The sequence below is a fragment of the Apodemus sylvaticus genome, chromosome 23, assembly GCF_947179515.1.
Source record: "Apodemus sylvaticus chromosome 23, mApoSyl1.1, whole genome shotgun sequence".
NCBI classification, from domain to species: Eukaryota; Metazoa; Chordata; class Mammalia; order Rodentia; family Muridae; genus Apodemus; species Apodemus sylvaticus.
Genome location: NC_067494.1, coordinates 13,737,606 through 13,753,030, shown reverse-complemented (window position 1 = coordinate 13,753,030; position 15,425 = coordinate 13,737,606). Strand labels below are relative to the sequence as shown.

Below are 15,425 nucleotides of genomic sequence, written 5' to 3'. Positions count from 1 at the left end.
GAGCTGGACTAGGTTTCATTTGGTAGCCCAGACTAGCCCAAGACTTGCAATCCTCCTGCCTCTGCTTCCGAGATGTGTGAAACCATGCCTAGCTTAGAGAGAGCAGTCCTGGGTCTAGTACCTAAGAGGATGTGGCTACAAGGCACTCAAAACAAAGTCAGCTCACAGCACTGTATGGCTAACAGCTCAGCAATCCTGAGAGAATGCCACTGAGTGTATATGGCAGGTACATGTGACACTCAATAGGTAACTTCCGAGTAACTCAAATCTATGTTAGCATTCACTTATGAGCATCAGCTGCATCTACAGTAAATATAAAATTATATCTATCTATACACATAGTACATTTTAAAAAGGCAACCTCATGGGCATGTCATAAGTAATATATGATTAAGAATTGCAGTTTATTTTGATTTTTATCAACAGAGTGGTTATATTGTACATCCAAAATGACAAATTAGTAATAAAATATATTACTGTCCATGTAATCTACTCACCTCCCATATTTTATGTCATTTTACAATACAGAAATAACATTTTACTAGACATTACAAGATATATTATAACAATAATTATTCTTTAGGATTCCAGAAAACATGGCTTATGCACCAGGATTACAATATGACACACTGTCTTTATCAGATGCCTCAAAATGTAAGTTTGAGAATTCTGAAATCTCGGTGCATACATAGGCCTAATTCTATCCTTTCAGTAGTTAGTGCTCTGATGCTCTGTACGGAGTCTGTCAGTCTGTTTCTGACTAGAGCAGCACTTCTTAACCAGGAACCGTGAGACAAACGGGGTCATAGATCTTGATGGTTTCATCCCAGGAACAGTCAGCTACCTACAAAATACAATCAAAGTCGGAAAAACATGCAGAACACCACATTCAAAGCTAGCAGCAGATGGAAGCTCTGATCACCTGGCATGTAAGTCACCTACAAGTAAGCCCAGTTTTAAATACAACACACAGGGATATGTTTCTGATTGAAAGCCATTTTCTCGTTTAAAGATTTCGGGAACTGTTTCCAACTGACTGAGACTGCCTGCACATCCCCCTCACTGGAGAGGTACGGAATCCCTTGCCTCCTGAGACAGTGCTGAAAAGCTGTGCTAGCCTGAGGAATGAGACTATTTGCTCAGCAGACAGTTTAACATTTCCTGACAGTAAAGACGTAGGAAAGCAATGGGGAGCAGACGGGCATGATACTTGGTGTGCTTTGGAACAGGCAGAAGGTCTAAGCTGGTGTCAGTGCATGCACAGGGAGAGCTCTTCAAACCACAAATGGCTCACCTGAGGTTAGGCTGGAACACTCTAGAGACCCTAAGCATTCCCACAGGCTAGCATCAAGATTTCACAGAGCTACAGTTCCAGCTAAAGACCCAGAGCTGAGACTGCACTCCACTAAAACAGCACATCAAAAAAGATGAACTGTCAATTATTACTTGCCTAACTTGGAAGTAAAACGTTTACACTTTAGGGCACAAATATTAATTTACTCCTGAGTATGTGTTTTCAAATGTTGGGACTTTCAGGCGAACACTAAATATCACAGAGAAAATATTCAAAGAACTGAAACTTAGGTTTTTAATACATAGTATCTATAAATCATGTTTCTGAATACCAATCCATTCTTCTTCAATTCCTTACAAATATCAAGGCCACTGAATGAATAAATGTTCTTAAAACTATACTTGAATAGTAATACACGAAAAGACCAAAACTTCAATGATAAGGGATATTATTCATCCAAATTAATGTAAATAATTATGGTATTCCTCTATCAATTAAACCATTTATTAAGTTCTATAAATTAAAACATGCTTATAATAAAAATAAAGTTTTAAAATCCAGGATTTTACTAAAACAAAACAAAAACAAAGTGGCCCGAGCCTTCATGGATGGTACACAGTGGCCTCCGGTGAGGGGAAGGCACTGTGCCCGGGGTCCTTGTGGAGACAGCCCCTCGAGAGTTCCCATCGGTACCTAGACGGCTGCAGGAAGCCTGGCTTTCCTTAACCCCAAGACTGCAGTCATTACAGGGTTATCCGATTATCTCATAGCACCTCTCTGTAGCTAACCTAAAGAATATTTCTACAACTGCTCATAAAAGCTGACAAAAAGTCAAACACTTTTTTTAAAAAGCCTTCAAGTGAAGATGTGCCTAGTCCTACTGCAGCTACTATACCAAGGTTGGTTGATAAGGACTGGAGGACTGGAATGGGGGATGAGAGGGAGACATTGGGAGGACAGAAGGGAGGGAAAGAGACAATCAGGATGTGAATTTTAAAAATTATTAATTTGAAAAACTAGACTCCTAAAATAAATAGCACTGTCGAAGGAAGAGAAAGCTCAACCCATCCAGGGTGGTATGAGGGAGCTAATACAGGGCAAGCTTCCCATAACACACACACATGACGGCAGTCTACATGAAATGCCCAATAATGGGAAGCCAGAGCCCCAATGGGACACCTCTTATGATCAAATGAAGCGTCCAGTACTGGGAATGGGTAATGTCTAGTTGAGTTCTTAGCCAAAGGGGTCCCGTGGGGACCCCCAAACAACCTAGCGTATTGCCAAGGTTATTGGCAGCTGTCCACAGACTCACAGCGGGGTCTTACTGCTGAAGACAACATCCACACAGCTCACTGAACACCGACAAGTCAAGCTGGAGCCTCCACAGAGCCTCCACTCCTATGTTCTAGCATCTTTAGTACAGGAAGTTACTTTGCATGATACCAAGATAAACACAAACACCAACTAAACTACAAACCTTTCAGCCTACAAGCCTGCAAGATAGGCTGGTGCAACAGGAGCACAGAGCACTATGTGGAGGAAAAACCAGTGTCTGTCTTACAGCCTCTCCATGAGATGCATCCCTTACCTACTCTTCTTGGGTGGCCGAGAGCCTGAGACAGACAGGCAGGGACCTAGGGGGAACCAAATACTACTGTTCTCCTAAAGGAACATGGCGCTGAGATGACTCCTACTGGTGCTCTGCTGGATGCACAGATCTGTGCCGCGCTCATCCACCAGCAGACAAGCTTCTTCCTGCAACAGACGGAACAAATGCAGAGACCCAGAGCCAGGCACTGTGCAGACAGTGAGAGACCTCAGAGCACTCAGTCTAAAGGATCAAATCCCTCCCCTCATGGCTCAGAGAACTCTGCAAAAGAGGAGGAGAAGAGAGGGTAAGATCTCAAGGGTATGGCGAACACCAAGGAATCCAGGCCTTCTAGGCACACAGGGCTGGTGCACACATGAGCTCTCACAGACCGCGGCAGCACGCGCAGGGTCTGCATGGGTCCCCAGATAGGGCCCTCGAGCTGGTCCTGTAACTTAGCCTTGCACTCAGGGTCCCAGCATCAGCATCACTTAAGTTGACATACAGCATAGTCTCCAAACCAAAGTCCTCAGCGCGTTTCAAGCATCAGTGGGTGAAACATGGTGTGTGTGTATACGGGAGGCAGGGACCAATGATCAACAACTGACCTCACAGTGGAAATGAAAAACAGTCTCCGGAACTGTCATGTGCAGTTAGAATAGAAAACCTCAGATACAGAGCACAATGTATAACCATTTTCTTAACTGGAGCATTGGCATCTTTAAATAAGACATAGTATTTCAAGAGAACATTATTTGTAAAGGCTTTTTGCGTTAACTAAAAGAAACTTAACTTTGGGAGCTTTGTATGGTAACTCATGTCTACAGTGACATCTCTCAGCACTAAGGAGGTATGGACAGGATCAGGAGTTCAAGGACATGTTTATCTTCATCCTGAACTCAAGCTCAACTCTTGGGCTACATGAAGACCCTGTTTCAAGGGTTTCCAGGGGAAATGTATTCCTTAACCTGACAGCCACTGAGGCATGGCCATCCCTCAGAGCTTGTGAATTTCTTCTAACTTAATCCCAAATACAATCACTTCATAAGAACTCAGAATTGATATATTGATATCAACTTATAGGTAAAATGGTGATTTGTCAAAATGGTCCATTTTTGTATTAAATATAAAATTTGGAGAGAAGCCATTTTCACTATTTGTAAAACCTACAACCTTCCAAGGTTATAAAAATAATTTGAAGTGCTTATGTCTATGTCGTGCAAGTTCTACTTTAATAGTTTTTCTTGGGGCTGGAGACACGGCCCAGAGGTTGAGAGCACCAACTGTTCTCCAGAGGTCCTGAGTTCAATTCCCAGCAACACATGGTGGCTGACAACCATCTGTGATGGAATCCGATACTCTCTTCTGGTATGTAGGCATATATCAGGCAGAACAATGTGTACATAATAATAAATAAATTTTTAAAGTTATCTTCTTTACATTAAAATGGGTATTTCTAATTTTTAAAAATCTGTACACTATAAAAGTAAGAAATACCCATTCTTGTACTAAATGGTCAATTTCCTTAGAACATACAATGAAACATTATCGGAAAACAGGATAGAACTAAATTATTTATCAAAACTAAGTAAATATAGCTATGGCATATAATCATAATATCACCACAGATAGAATGCTTGAGATCATTGACATTGGTGAATATTTCTGTGTGCCAACTACTAGGCAACATGCTACTCAGATCCAAAGATATGAATGAAAGCAATGTGTCCAACGGAGTTCAAAACTCATCTTTGGTGGATCAAATACGCCGTCAGAGAGCAGAGGCTGGAGCGCCAGCTCAGCTGCTAACCACGCTGGCTGCTCCTCTGGTGGATCCAGGTTCAGTCCCCAGCACCATGCGGTAGGCCACTACCACCTGAAACCCAAGGGACCAGAGCCTCTGCTGACCTCTGCGGGCCCTAAGCTTACACGTGGCACACTGACACACATGCAGGCAAACCCCCTATGTACATTAAATCCATGAGTAAATGAATACTAAAGCCAGAGGACAGATTCAGTACTAACGGTGTTATGGACTCTGCTTGAAGACTATACTGGAAATGGCAGACTGAAAACAGGTACATTAGGGGGTGTGTTTACATCTTAGATTTTATTAATTACTAAAAATGTTTGTACATGCTGCTACTGATACAGCAATTCATCTCAGATATGCTAATGTGGTCGCTCCTGTAACAAAGAATTACCAGGGATCCATGAAGAGATTTACTTTACTGACAAGTCTTCCATTTTCTATTTATCACTAGACTATTTTCTCTCAATTGTGCGGGCAATTGCTTTTGCCCTTGGGAAACTTGCTTAATCTACTGTAATTATCTGCATGACATATGTCCTCCTTAGCTAGGAGGAAGAGAACAGAAAGATGTAGAGAAGGGGGCTTGGAGGGAAATCACCAGTGGTCAACTTTACACTTTGAGAGGGCAGGTTCTTCCTGGTCAGCACATGCCGGCCTTGGCTGTCACCTGCAGGGGTCTGTGCGGTCCAGCCCAGGTGAGGGAGGGGAGAAGCTGCCTCTGCCTCCGCCTGCTCCTTGCACTCTGCACAGGCTCACTGGTGCAGCTCCCTCCCTCCTTCGTAGGGCTTCCAGCCTGGACAGCAGGGCAGAGCTCCCAGCCTCCTCCAGGCTTTCTGCACAAGACTGGGCAGGCCGACATCCAGCCTCAGGGGCCTGCCTCACAGTAATCAGTGCAAAAGTAAACAGCTGACCAGTACACTTGAAGAATCCTCTAGACTCATTCATTCATTCACTCACTCACTCATTCACTTATATAATACATACCACACATAAATATCTAGTACTTTACACTATTCTATATTGTAGCTTCTAACATCAAAAGAACTTTTTTTTAAAATTTAAAGCAGTTATTCCTAAGTTAAAAAGTAGAGAAGGGCAGAAAGGGAGGGGAGAACTGTATCTTCCTGAAGGTGAAAGACGGACAGACTTTGTTACCGGGAGAGGTGAGAGCAGAGCAAATAAAATGTAACTGGTCTGCAACGGCTGCAAAGGAAGTAAGAGCCGAGCTAGAAAGGAACACAATTTATAACGTATCTTGGAAGCAAAAATTAAAAGTTCAGATTCTGAAGATTCCCTATGAAGGTTTCTAGGCAAAGATGACATAGTGACAACTTTAACTGTGCGGATCTGCAAATTAAGACTGCTCTGCTACAGGCCAGTAGCACAGTAACACAGTGCTGACACCCCCTCCCCCAACAATGCTAGGCAAGCACCAGCACCCACCCAGTTAGTCCTTCTGAGTGAGGTGAGTGAATTCCATGTCTGAAGATCCTGCCTGCCTAGACATGACGCCAAGCTGAAGTTAGAGGATGTAAAGAAAGAAGGAAATGTAGATGAGATCAGAGGTTTCTAGATGACGTCACTGTACAGTCAGGTTTCTAAACCAGCTTAGGAATGCTGGAGCAAAAGCAAGACACACACACAGCCTACATGGGAAAGGTAACTGGGGAACTGGGTCAATAGTCACTAGCAAGGGATTAAATGATAGCCCCAAGGTGAAGTTATTCCTTAAGAGGAAATCATAAGTTAGAAGTTACAACTTAAGAGGAAAACTGTGAATAGCTGTTTCTGGAGAAGAAAGAAATTGGAAAATCATTTAATAACAAAAGAAAGATTAGCATGGTGGCCTTTAATTAACAGATGGAAAGACAGGGAAGGGTATCTGCAACCAGTGAAAGGCAGAGACTTGTGGGTAAGGTTGTGCACGAGATGCTGCCTCCACAAGACCGTGAACGAGAAGCAGCAGGACGATGCTCAAAAGAGCAGGAGCACCCGACAGCACAACACACGCAGCAGAACTGCTGACAGCACAACACACGCAACAGAACTGCCGACAGCACAACACACGCAGCAGAACTGCTGAAGGGACAAGAAGCTGGGCAGGACTTGGGCCAGCTCCCTGGCTGGGAGTGGGGAGTAAGATTAGCCGGCGCACTGTCCTGTTCTACTACTGTGATCAAACACTGAGCAGCAACCTCAGGGGCAGAGGGCTCCTGTGAGCATGCAGTTTGTGGTCCAGCATGAGGGGAAGTCAGGGCAGGAACTGAAGCAGAGACATGGAGAAGGGCTGCCGACTGGCTCACTCCCTGTGGCTTAGCTTTCTCATGCCACCCAGGCCCGCCTGAGTAGGGTTAGCACTACCCACAGTGCGCTACCCTGTCCCATTAATCATGTCCTACAGACTTGCATACGGGCAATCTGACTGAGACATCTTCTTAACAGAGGTTTCTCTGAGGTGACACTATCTTGTGTCAAGTTGAAAAAAATAAAAACAAAAAAATCCTAAGCAGGATATTTCATCAAATTCTGGAGCCACCTATCCAGGACAGTTTACCATCGAGATCTAATCCTTATCTAGTTCCTTCATCTGAAAGACATGGATCTCCAAGTTCAATGAGCAACCCTTTGGTAAAGGATGACTCCATCTTTTTCTTGGGGTGAGGTATGTTTTCCATTTTAGTAGTTCTTTGACTCTGAGACAAGGTCGCAGGATGTAATCTTGACTGGACTCACCTGGGTAGCAAGTCTCCTGCTTCTCTGCTCTGGAGTGCTGATGCTACAGGTGTGTGTCACAAACAACTAGATCATGTTTTTAACTCAGATGCTTGTTGGTTTGGAGGGCTGAATTCTAGATCTTATGCTTGTGAGGTAAATGTGCATTTTTTAAATTAGAAAACTTATACTCAAATTCAAAGTTTAAATCTTTTTTTAACTGAGTTTACTAAAAACCCAGTATTTATGATGTTTTCTAGAGAAACCATATAAATCTTTCAAATGTAACTGCTGGAATTTCATGAGAAAAATAGTTAATTTTTATTAAATACATAGAGATGATAAATTGAAATAAAGTAATAATATCCATGTTCCCAAAGAAAGAACTGTGGAAGAATGTGTAAAGAAACATACATAAATCTGCACTTGGTACACTCTGTGAACTAAGAATCAGTGAGCATTCAAAAGATCAGAACTTATGCTACAGCACAAAGTCAGGAGTTCTAAAAATAAATTAATATATAAAAGGAATTTCAGTTATATAAGTGGGCATATTACAGGCCAAGTATCACAGACCTCACAACAGAAACGGGCTCTCCCATTTAGACATAGCGAGGATAAAGGAAGAAAGAGAATGCAAGGACTATATGAATCATGATCACAGAGAAAAATATCAAAGGAAAAATGTCTTAAGTGCAGGTCGCTAAGCTAGTTAACGAGGAAAGACGAAGAGTTTTTCTCAGCAATTATCCTTAAAGAGTGCCGCAGACATCTTATTTGTCAGGTTTTAAACCTTTAAATAGAAGATCTTAACACTGTCAAGAAGAAAGGTGGTAAAAGACCGCCTTTGGACCTGTGTTCTCAGATCTTTAAGAATAGAGACATTAAGAATGAGGATTATAAATACTACTCAATTCACAGATAACATCAGCAAGGTCTGTTAAGATCACAAGGCAGAGACGTGTTTGAGTGAGAGAGATCCTGAGAGGGGAGAGCTACTTTCTAAGAGAAGACGAACAAAGGATAAAACTGCAATGGCTTGAAATCAGTGGTCACACACTGTAAGAAGGGTAATTAAGAGACATGGAAACTAACCTCAGCCATCAAAGCCATCAGCAATGGAGAACATGGCAAACTTAACTACAAACTCTTTCCCGATCCTTAAAGCTCAAGTCCCAAACAGTGGCCTGTGACTTCGAGGTCAGTCCCAAGGTGCCTCGCCTCTTCTGCACTTGCTGTCTGAGAAGCACACAATGGCTGGATGAAGCCACGATTCTCCAAAAGACTCACAGCCTGGATGCCAACCAGACAAATGTGATAAGATCACGACAAGTCACCACGCTCCATTTAAGCTGCCAACTGTCAGGAGCCACGTGAGGGCCCAGGTGAGACCAACACAAAGAAATGATAGGCTCCAATTGCTGACTCAAACCTGTGAGCAAGTAGCGAAGTGGTTGAAACCACTAAACTGTGGAGTAGTTTTAAGTAGTAAAAGAGAGAAAGAGGAGGGGGACAGAGGAAGGAGGAAGGGGAGGGAGAGTGCAAGGGAGGAGGAGGGGGAGGGAGAGTGGGAGGGAGTGCTTGTTCAGTGTGGGAAAACTGACTGGATCACCTCTGTGCTCAGAGCAATAAGGGAGACTCCTTTCCTTCTGACTTTGTCTGGAGAATTCCAAGCCCACCCATACACCCTCCTACCTGAGGAATGCCACCCAGCCTCAATTAGATTATAGGATCAATCTCCTTTCTCCTGAAAAAACCTGTTCATCCAGTATCTGAGGTTCCTGAACTGCTTCCCCATGCTAATGAGGCTTTCCAGGTACCCTAAGCCCCCAGCCAATATGCTTTGCCCATCCTGGGTGTTCCTACCCTCGTCCCCCTTGAATCAACCCTAAGTAAACTTGATCTGCCTCCTGGGAGTTTTTCACAGAATGCACTCAGAGGACTCCAGAACCCAGAGCAGGGAGACCCACAGTTCAGCATTTGTTAGGCCCTAGGTTTGAACCACAGTAGAACTTGGAGGAAGAAAACCAAATGTGTTCTAACTCTGCTAAAGTTACATACGTGACAAAAGGAGAAATACTGGTTGAGATCATCATCCTAGCTTGAAAGGAAAGAAAGGTTAGTGTCTAAAAAAAAATATAAATAAAATGGAAACGAAAAAGCATAAATTTACAGTCAAGAGTATGGTATGAACATGAAAGAAAAGACAGAATGTAAGTGGGTCTTAGGACTCAGTGTTGGAACGTCTTTTCTTCAATAATAGTCTAATAGTTCAAAAGTCTTAACCAAAACCTACTCTCCAGCATTCTCTTGCTTTTAATGTGCCTTTAACTGGAGGCTTAGACCATTTACAAGAACAATTGTTGATATGTTGGGCTTAAAGGTTTTTACATACAAGAGCAAATGATCAGGGAAGAGATTAATTTTACTTTTCTTTTTCAATGTAGATGTTGTATTTATTTTATGTGTCTGAGTGTACGTGTGTATGTCACGTGTAGACTGGGTGCTTTGAAGGTTAGAGGAGGATCGGGGTCCCTGGAACTGGAGCTGGGTGGTTCTGTGCCATCGCGTGGGAGAGACCCACTCCAGATCCTCTGCAAAAGCACCACGTGCTCGTAACTGCAGCACTGTCTGTCCTTCCCCAGTGCCTTTCATTTCTTTTTCTTGTTCAATTCCTCTTGCTACGACTTCTACAGATATTCTAAACAACAAGTGTAAGGGTGTCCTGTCATGTCCTAACTGTGGACGAGGTGCTTTCAGTCTTGTGTTGGCTATTATGGAGAGATACCTATTTATTTCATCTTCCCTTAAAAGTTTTGGTCAACCATCCATTTTTCTAAACTTCTTAAAGGTTTTATACATTTATACTGAGACTGTTACAATTACCCTCAGATAATATAACTTTAAATATAGTCAGAAGAATGATGTCTTTTACAATGGTGTCTTTCTAATTCCTCATGCCCAAGGTCTATCACTCCATTTATACTTTTGCTTATAAGCTATCCCCCATGAACAAGGCTGATTCTGTCTACCAGATATCCCATTTAAATATCTAAAATGAGATGTCTCAAACTTTAGTCTTTTTAAAAAACTGTGTACATGTGTGCACATGCGCACGGCTTATGTGTGGATGTATAATTGTAGGTACACATGGAGGTCAAAGGGCAATTTCAGGGGTTAGTCCTCACCTTCTACTGTGTGACTGAGACAGAGTCTCCTACTCACTGTTTGTTGCACAGGCCAGGCCAGCTGACCCAAGCACTTCTGTAGACTCTACTGTCTCTGCCTCCCACCTTGCTGTCAGTGCTGGGATTACAGACACACACTACTATTTGTGGGTGCCCTTGGGGTGTGGGAATCTGACTCAGGCCCTTATTCTTAGATGGGAATGCTTGATACATCCCTCAGCCACTCAGGCACACCTCGTAACTGTTCCTATTTCACCCTGCCTGCTTGTGCCCTAGCTCCAGGATCAGAACACTGCCCTCCTGGCCTCCAAGGGGCACCTCTGCCAACTTCATTAGTGAGTGCCACTGTTCTATCTTCAAAGTTTTAGGTAGAACCATAGGAAAGTCCTAGCATGCAGAACACACTTCAGTCTAGTACATTATCAATCTTTCCATCTCAAGGATTCTAACTCACCAATATCCTTTCTCTCCAGGTAATCCCCAGAGATTCCAAGCTGGCTTTCTGGTTCACTTTAGTCTATTAACCCACAGCTACCAGAACTGTCTTTCAAAGACAAATCAAATTTTACCCATTTCTTTCATTATATCAAATCCAGTGTGGTCTGTACACCCTACACAGACAATCCCCATCTCTTCACGTGTCCCCTCATTTTTCACCTTGTTCTCTAGGGTCCAGTCACAATGACTTTCTTGCTGTTCTTTACAAGGTGGCCACCAAGTCAGGAAGTGAGCCCTTGCCAGAAACTGACCTTGTTCCTTTAGCTAGGACTTCTGGTCTAACCAAAATAAAGCTACCTAGCCTGTGGTATTTTGTTTTAACAGTCTGAACACATATTGATATGGGGAAAATACAAAATTCTGTTAGTTATCTCACATTCAGCATTTTAAAAATATGGTAAGTAAGCCCATCCAAATTTTTAAATTCTAGCATTTAAAAGCTATTATTGTAAGGCAGGAAGATACACGCCTTTTCATTCCCTTGTGCTAGCTCCTCCCTTATCGCAGGGGCTGTGGCAAGCTATCATCATTGCCCGTTGACTTATTTCCTTTTCATACCCTCAATATCTGCTCACTCAACCAGATCTGAGAGAATCCTCAGTTCCTCTAGATCTCTTAAGTCAAATATCTATTCTAATTACATACCCTTCTCAGATTATCACAGCCACCCAATGGTCCGATTTACTAGTCTAACTTCTTTATAATGGCAGGAGACATGTTTATTTTTTATTCCTCCTCTAATGTCTCCAATCAGTACCTCCACGAGGTCCTACACATGAAAATGTATGTTGAAGGAACATCTGAGAGGAATAATCCTATCTCCATGGTCTCCTGTCCGGCACATCTGAATTATGAACTACAAGGTAAAGACCCTGCTTCTCCACTCCTAGATGCTCTCAACAACAACTACACTGCCTTAGTACAAATGAAATTTTGTTAACCAAACGTTATTGATACTCATCAATTGCCAAGCTACAGACAAATAGATGCCTTGCAATAAAATCTCTTATTGTTTAAGGATGCATGTTCTAGTTGATTGACAAACCTCTGATTGGCCAGTTTTAATAACCCCAGTCTATAGGAGATCTAGGAAACAGTAGATATTTTTCAGGCTGGCATAAAGAACCACCACAAGCAAGCACAGAGGAGCTACAGGTACAACCCCAGATCTGGGAGGCATCTACAGAGAACAGGTAATAAAACTACGTATCAGGGGATTCTCAATGTACATTTGTGTCTGATCCTTTAGTACTGCCATGTCTCAATGGTATATTATAGCCTTTTCAAAATTAGGTTAGCAAGTAAATACAAATACCTTCTTTTCAACTACCAATAACCAATGTTTTTCAGAAAAGGAGCTAGATCATTTAAGGCACATTATATTTAGACTAAAGACAATTCTCCTTCATTCTTTTTTGATAGGTTATTAAGCCAGTTTAAAACAATTATTTTACTGATAATGTGGATATTCAAAAGCTTATTGGAACTATTTTAAAAAGAATTGTGTTGTTAAGTTCCTGAAGTAAAATAATAATGCTGTGTAGTTGTGGATAGAATAGTGAAGAATGGGATTTTTCTTTTTAACCTCTAAAATTCAGCACAGAAGCAAAAGTTTAGTCAGCCTAGAATCCCCAAGCATTAGCATGTCCTGTTGATACTGTCAGTCTGTGGGGTCAAGCACTTTACCACTCAACATAGGAGGTTACTGCCCACTGATCTTAACCATTTGTAACACTAAAACAGCCTTTTAATGAACTCTGAAAAAATATCTCAAGTTCTCAAGAGGACAGAAGAGGAAATACTAGTTTATTGACTAAAAGAGAAATTTTCTCCTGCTTTGTTCTGTCTGAGGTCTCCCATTGGGCCTGAGGTGTGGGGATGAGGAGACAGTCCAGAGAGAGTCTGTCAGCTATCCCTGCCTTGTGCTGAGAGGAGGACAGCGGGCTCCCGACTGCTGCCAAGCTCTGGGGACAGAACATGCCCCTTTCCTCTTCCCTTTCCTCCTGCTTCGGGGAGATGCCAATGTCTTCAGCATTTCAGACAGGACATTTTGAAGAAAGGTTCTGTTTCCTGTTAGAGAACTCAAACCTTCCCTCTTTCCCCAAATGATACAAAAGATAGACCTGAGGAAAACTCTGAGGCACTCTCCTGCCTCCTCTGTTCCCTGCCCTCCCACGTTCACTCCCGTGCAGAGACACTCAGGTTAGCTGAGTACACGGCCTAAGGGCCGCGGCTTCCAGGTCAGAGCTGGTTATCAACTGTGCACGTAGAAAAACCATGAAACTGTGCCCATTACCTCAGTGGGGCTCTGGAGACTGAGGTCTAGGCCACAAGTAAACTCTGTGTGATGCTCCACTGTTTCCAGAAGCGGATCAGGCTTCGAAAAATTCCAGAATCTGTAACAATAAAAAGAGAGAGAAGAGAAAAAGAAAATACAAGAGCTCAACAGAGGAATGGATATAGAAATGGATACATTTATACAACTTGGCTATCAAAAACAATGACTTCATGAAATTCTTAGGCAAATGGATGGAGTATCAATCACAAAAGAACACACATGGTGTGCACTCACTGATAAGTGGATATTTGCCCAGAAGCTTGGAATACACAAGGTATAATTCACAGACCACATGAAGCTTAAGAAGGAAGACCAAAGTGTGGATGCTTCAGTGCTTCTTAGAAGGGGGATCAAAATACCCACAGGAGGAGATACAGAAGCAAAGTGTGGAGCACAGACTGAAGGAAAGACCATCCAGAAACTTCCCCACCTGGGGATCCTTCCCATATACAGTTACCAAACCCAGACACTATTGTGGATGCCAACAAGTGCTTGCTGAAAGGAGTCTGATATAGCTGTTTCCAGAGAGGTCCTGCCAGTGCCTGACAAATACAGAGGCGGATGCTGTCAGCTAAACATTGAACTGAGCACAGGGTCCCCAAAGGAAGAGCTAGAGAAAAGACCCAAGGAGCTGAAGGGGTTTGCAGGCCCATAGGAGGAACAACAATATGAACCAGCCAGTACCCCCAGAGCTCCCAGGAACTTAACCACCAACCAAAGAGTACACATGGAGGGACCCATGGCTCCAGCCACAGGGGTAGCAGAGGATGGCCCAGTTGGACAACAATGAGAGAAGCAGCCCTTGGACCAGTGAAGGCTCATTGCCCCAGGGTAGGGGCATGCTAGGTCTGGGAAGTGGGAGTGGGTGGGTTAGTGAGCAGGGAGGGGGGGATGCGATAGGGGATTTTTGGAAGGGAAATGAGGAAAGGTAATAGCATTTGAAATGTAAATAAAGCTGGACTGTGGTGGCGCACACCTGTAATCCCAGTACTCTGGGAGGCAGAGGCAGGCGGATTTCTGAGTTCAAGGCCAGCCTGGTCTACAGAGTGAGTTCCAGGACAGCCAGGGCTATACCAAAAAACCCTGTCTCAAAAAAACCAAATCCAAAAAACAAAAACAACAAAAAAAATGTAAATGAATAAAATATCTAATACAAAGTGTAAAAAAAGAAGATACAGCTAAAAAGAAAATACAAGTGCTAAAACATTTCTATTAACAAGTAGATATATGGCATAGAAAAGATTTTATCACAACAGGCTCAACTAATACACCAATGCCCAACCCACCATTGATTTAAATAAAACATCTAATAAGGAAAAAGTATGTACCCCATTCTAAAAGATCAAAGAACAAAATAGAATTACTAATCTGTCAAACCTTAAAAAAAAACTACTGTGTTCTCATTTTGATAGCTTAGAAAATGGAAGTTCAGAACATTTTTGTTTAGAAAAAAAATTGCTAAATTCTGAAGGTCATTTAGGATAGAAACAGTGCTTTCTTTCCTAGGTGTTTTTCAGAGCAATCGTGCCTGGGAAACAAGGACACTGGATTAGATGAACTCTTAACACTTTGTGATTCTTAAATTCTATTTCATTTCTTAGCAAGTAACATGAAAAACACTTAGGTTTAATTTACATTTCAACAGCAATTCAAATTCTTTAAAATGAATCTGCTCTCTTGTGAATTATTTCTGTAAATTCTGAAACTCCCTTTTCAGGCACAGCCTTTCTCAGGGATTCCCAATCAATGTCATTTCCAGAGTCAAGCCAGTATTTTATATTCTACTTCTCTTTTACAAACTGAGAATGACAATATTTACCATAATACAGCTCTGATTTCTGTTGTTCAGAAATGTTTTCTCTATTTTCAAAACATAAATTAGTACTTGAGCTTTCTAAAGCGTTGTCTGCTTAACATCGTTTTATTTATTCTAAATACACTATAGAACAGCACATTCAGAGCCCTAGGAATCATCTCGTAATTCAGCTTTT

The 15,425-nt window shown here is 42.3% G+C and overlaps 1 protein-coding gene across 1 annotated transcript in view; it reads right to left on the bottom strand.

Annotated features, from left to right (window-relative positions):
- Positions 1-393: 393 nt before the first annotated feature.
- Pex7 (peroxisomal biogenesis factor 7) overlaps positions 394-15,425 on the bottom strand; it is a 66,768-nt gene continuing 51,736 nt past the window's right edge. The window contains exons 9-10 of the mRNA XM_052169803.1: positions 13,393-13,492; positions 394-844 (exon numbers count right to left, since the gene is read on the bottom strand). Of these exons, the coding sequence (XP_052025763.1) occupies positions 776-844; positions 13,393-13,492 (169 nt within the window). The 3' untranslated portion in view covers positions 394-775. The remainder of the gene's footprint in view (positions 845-13,392; positions 13,493-15,425) is intronic.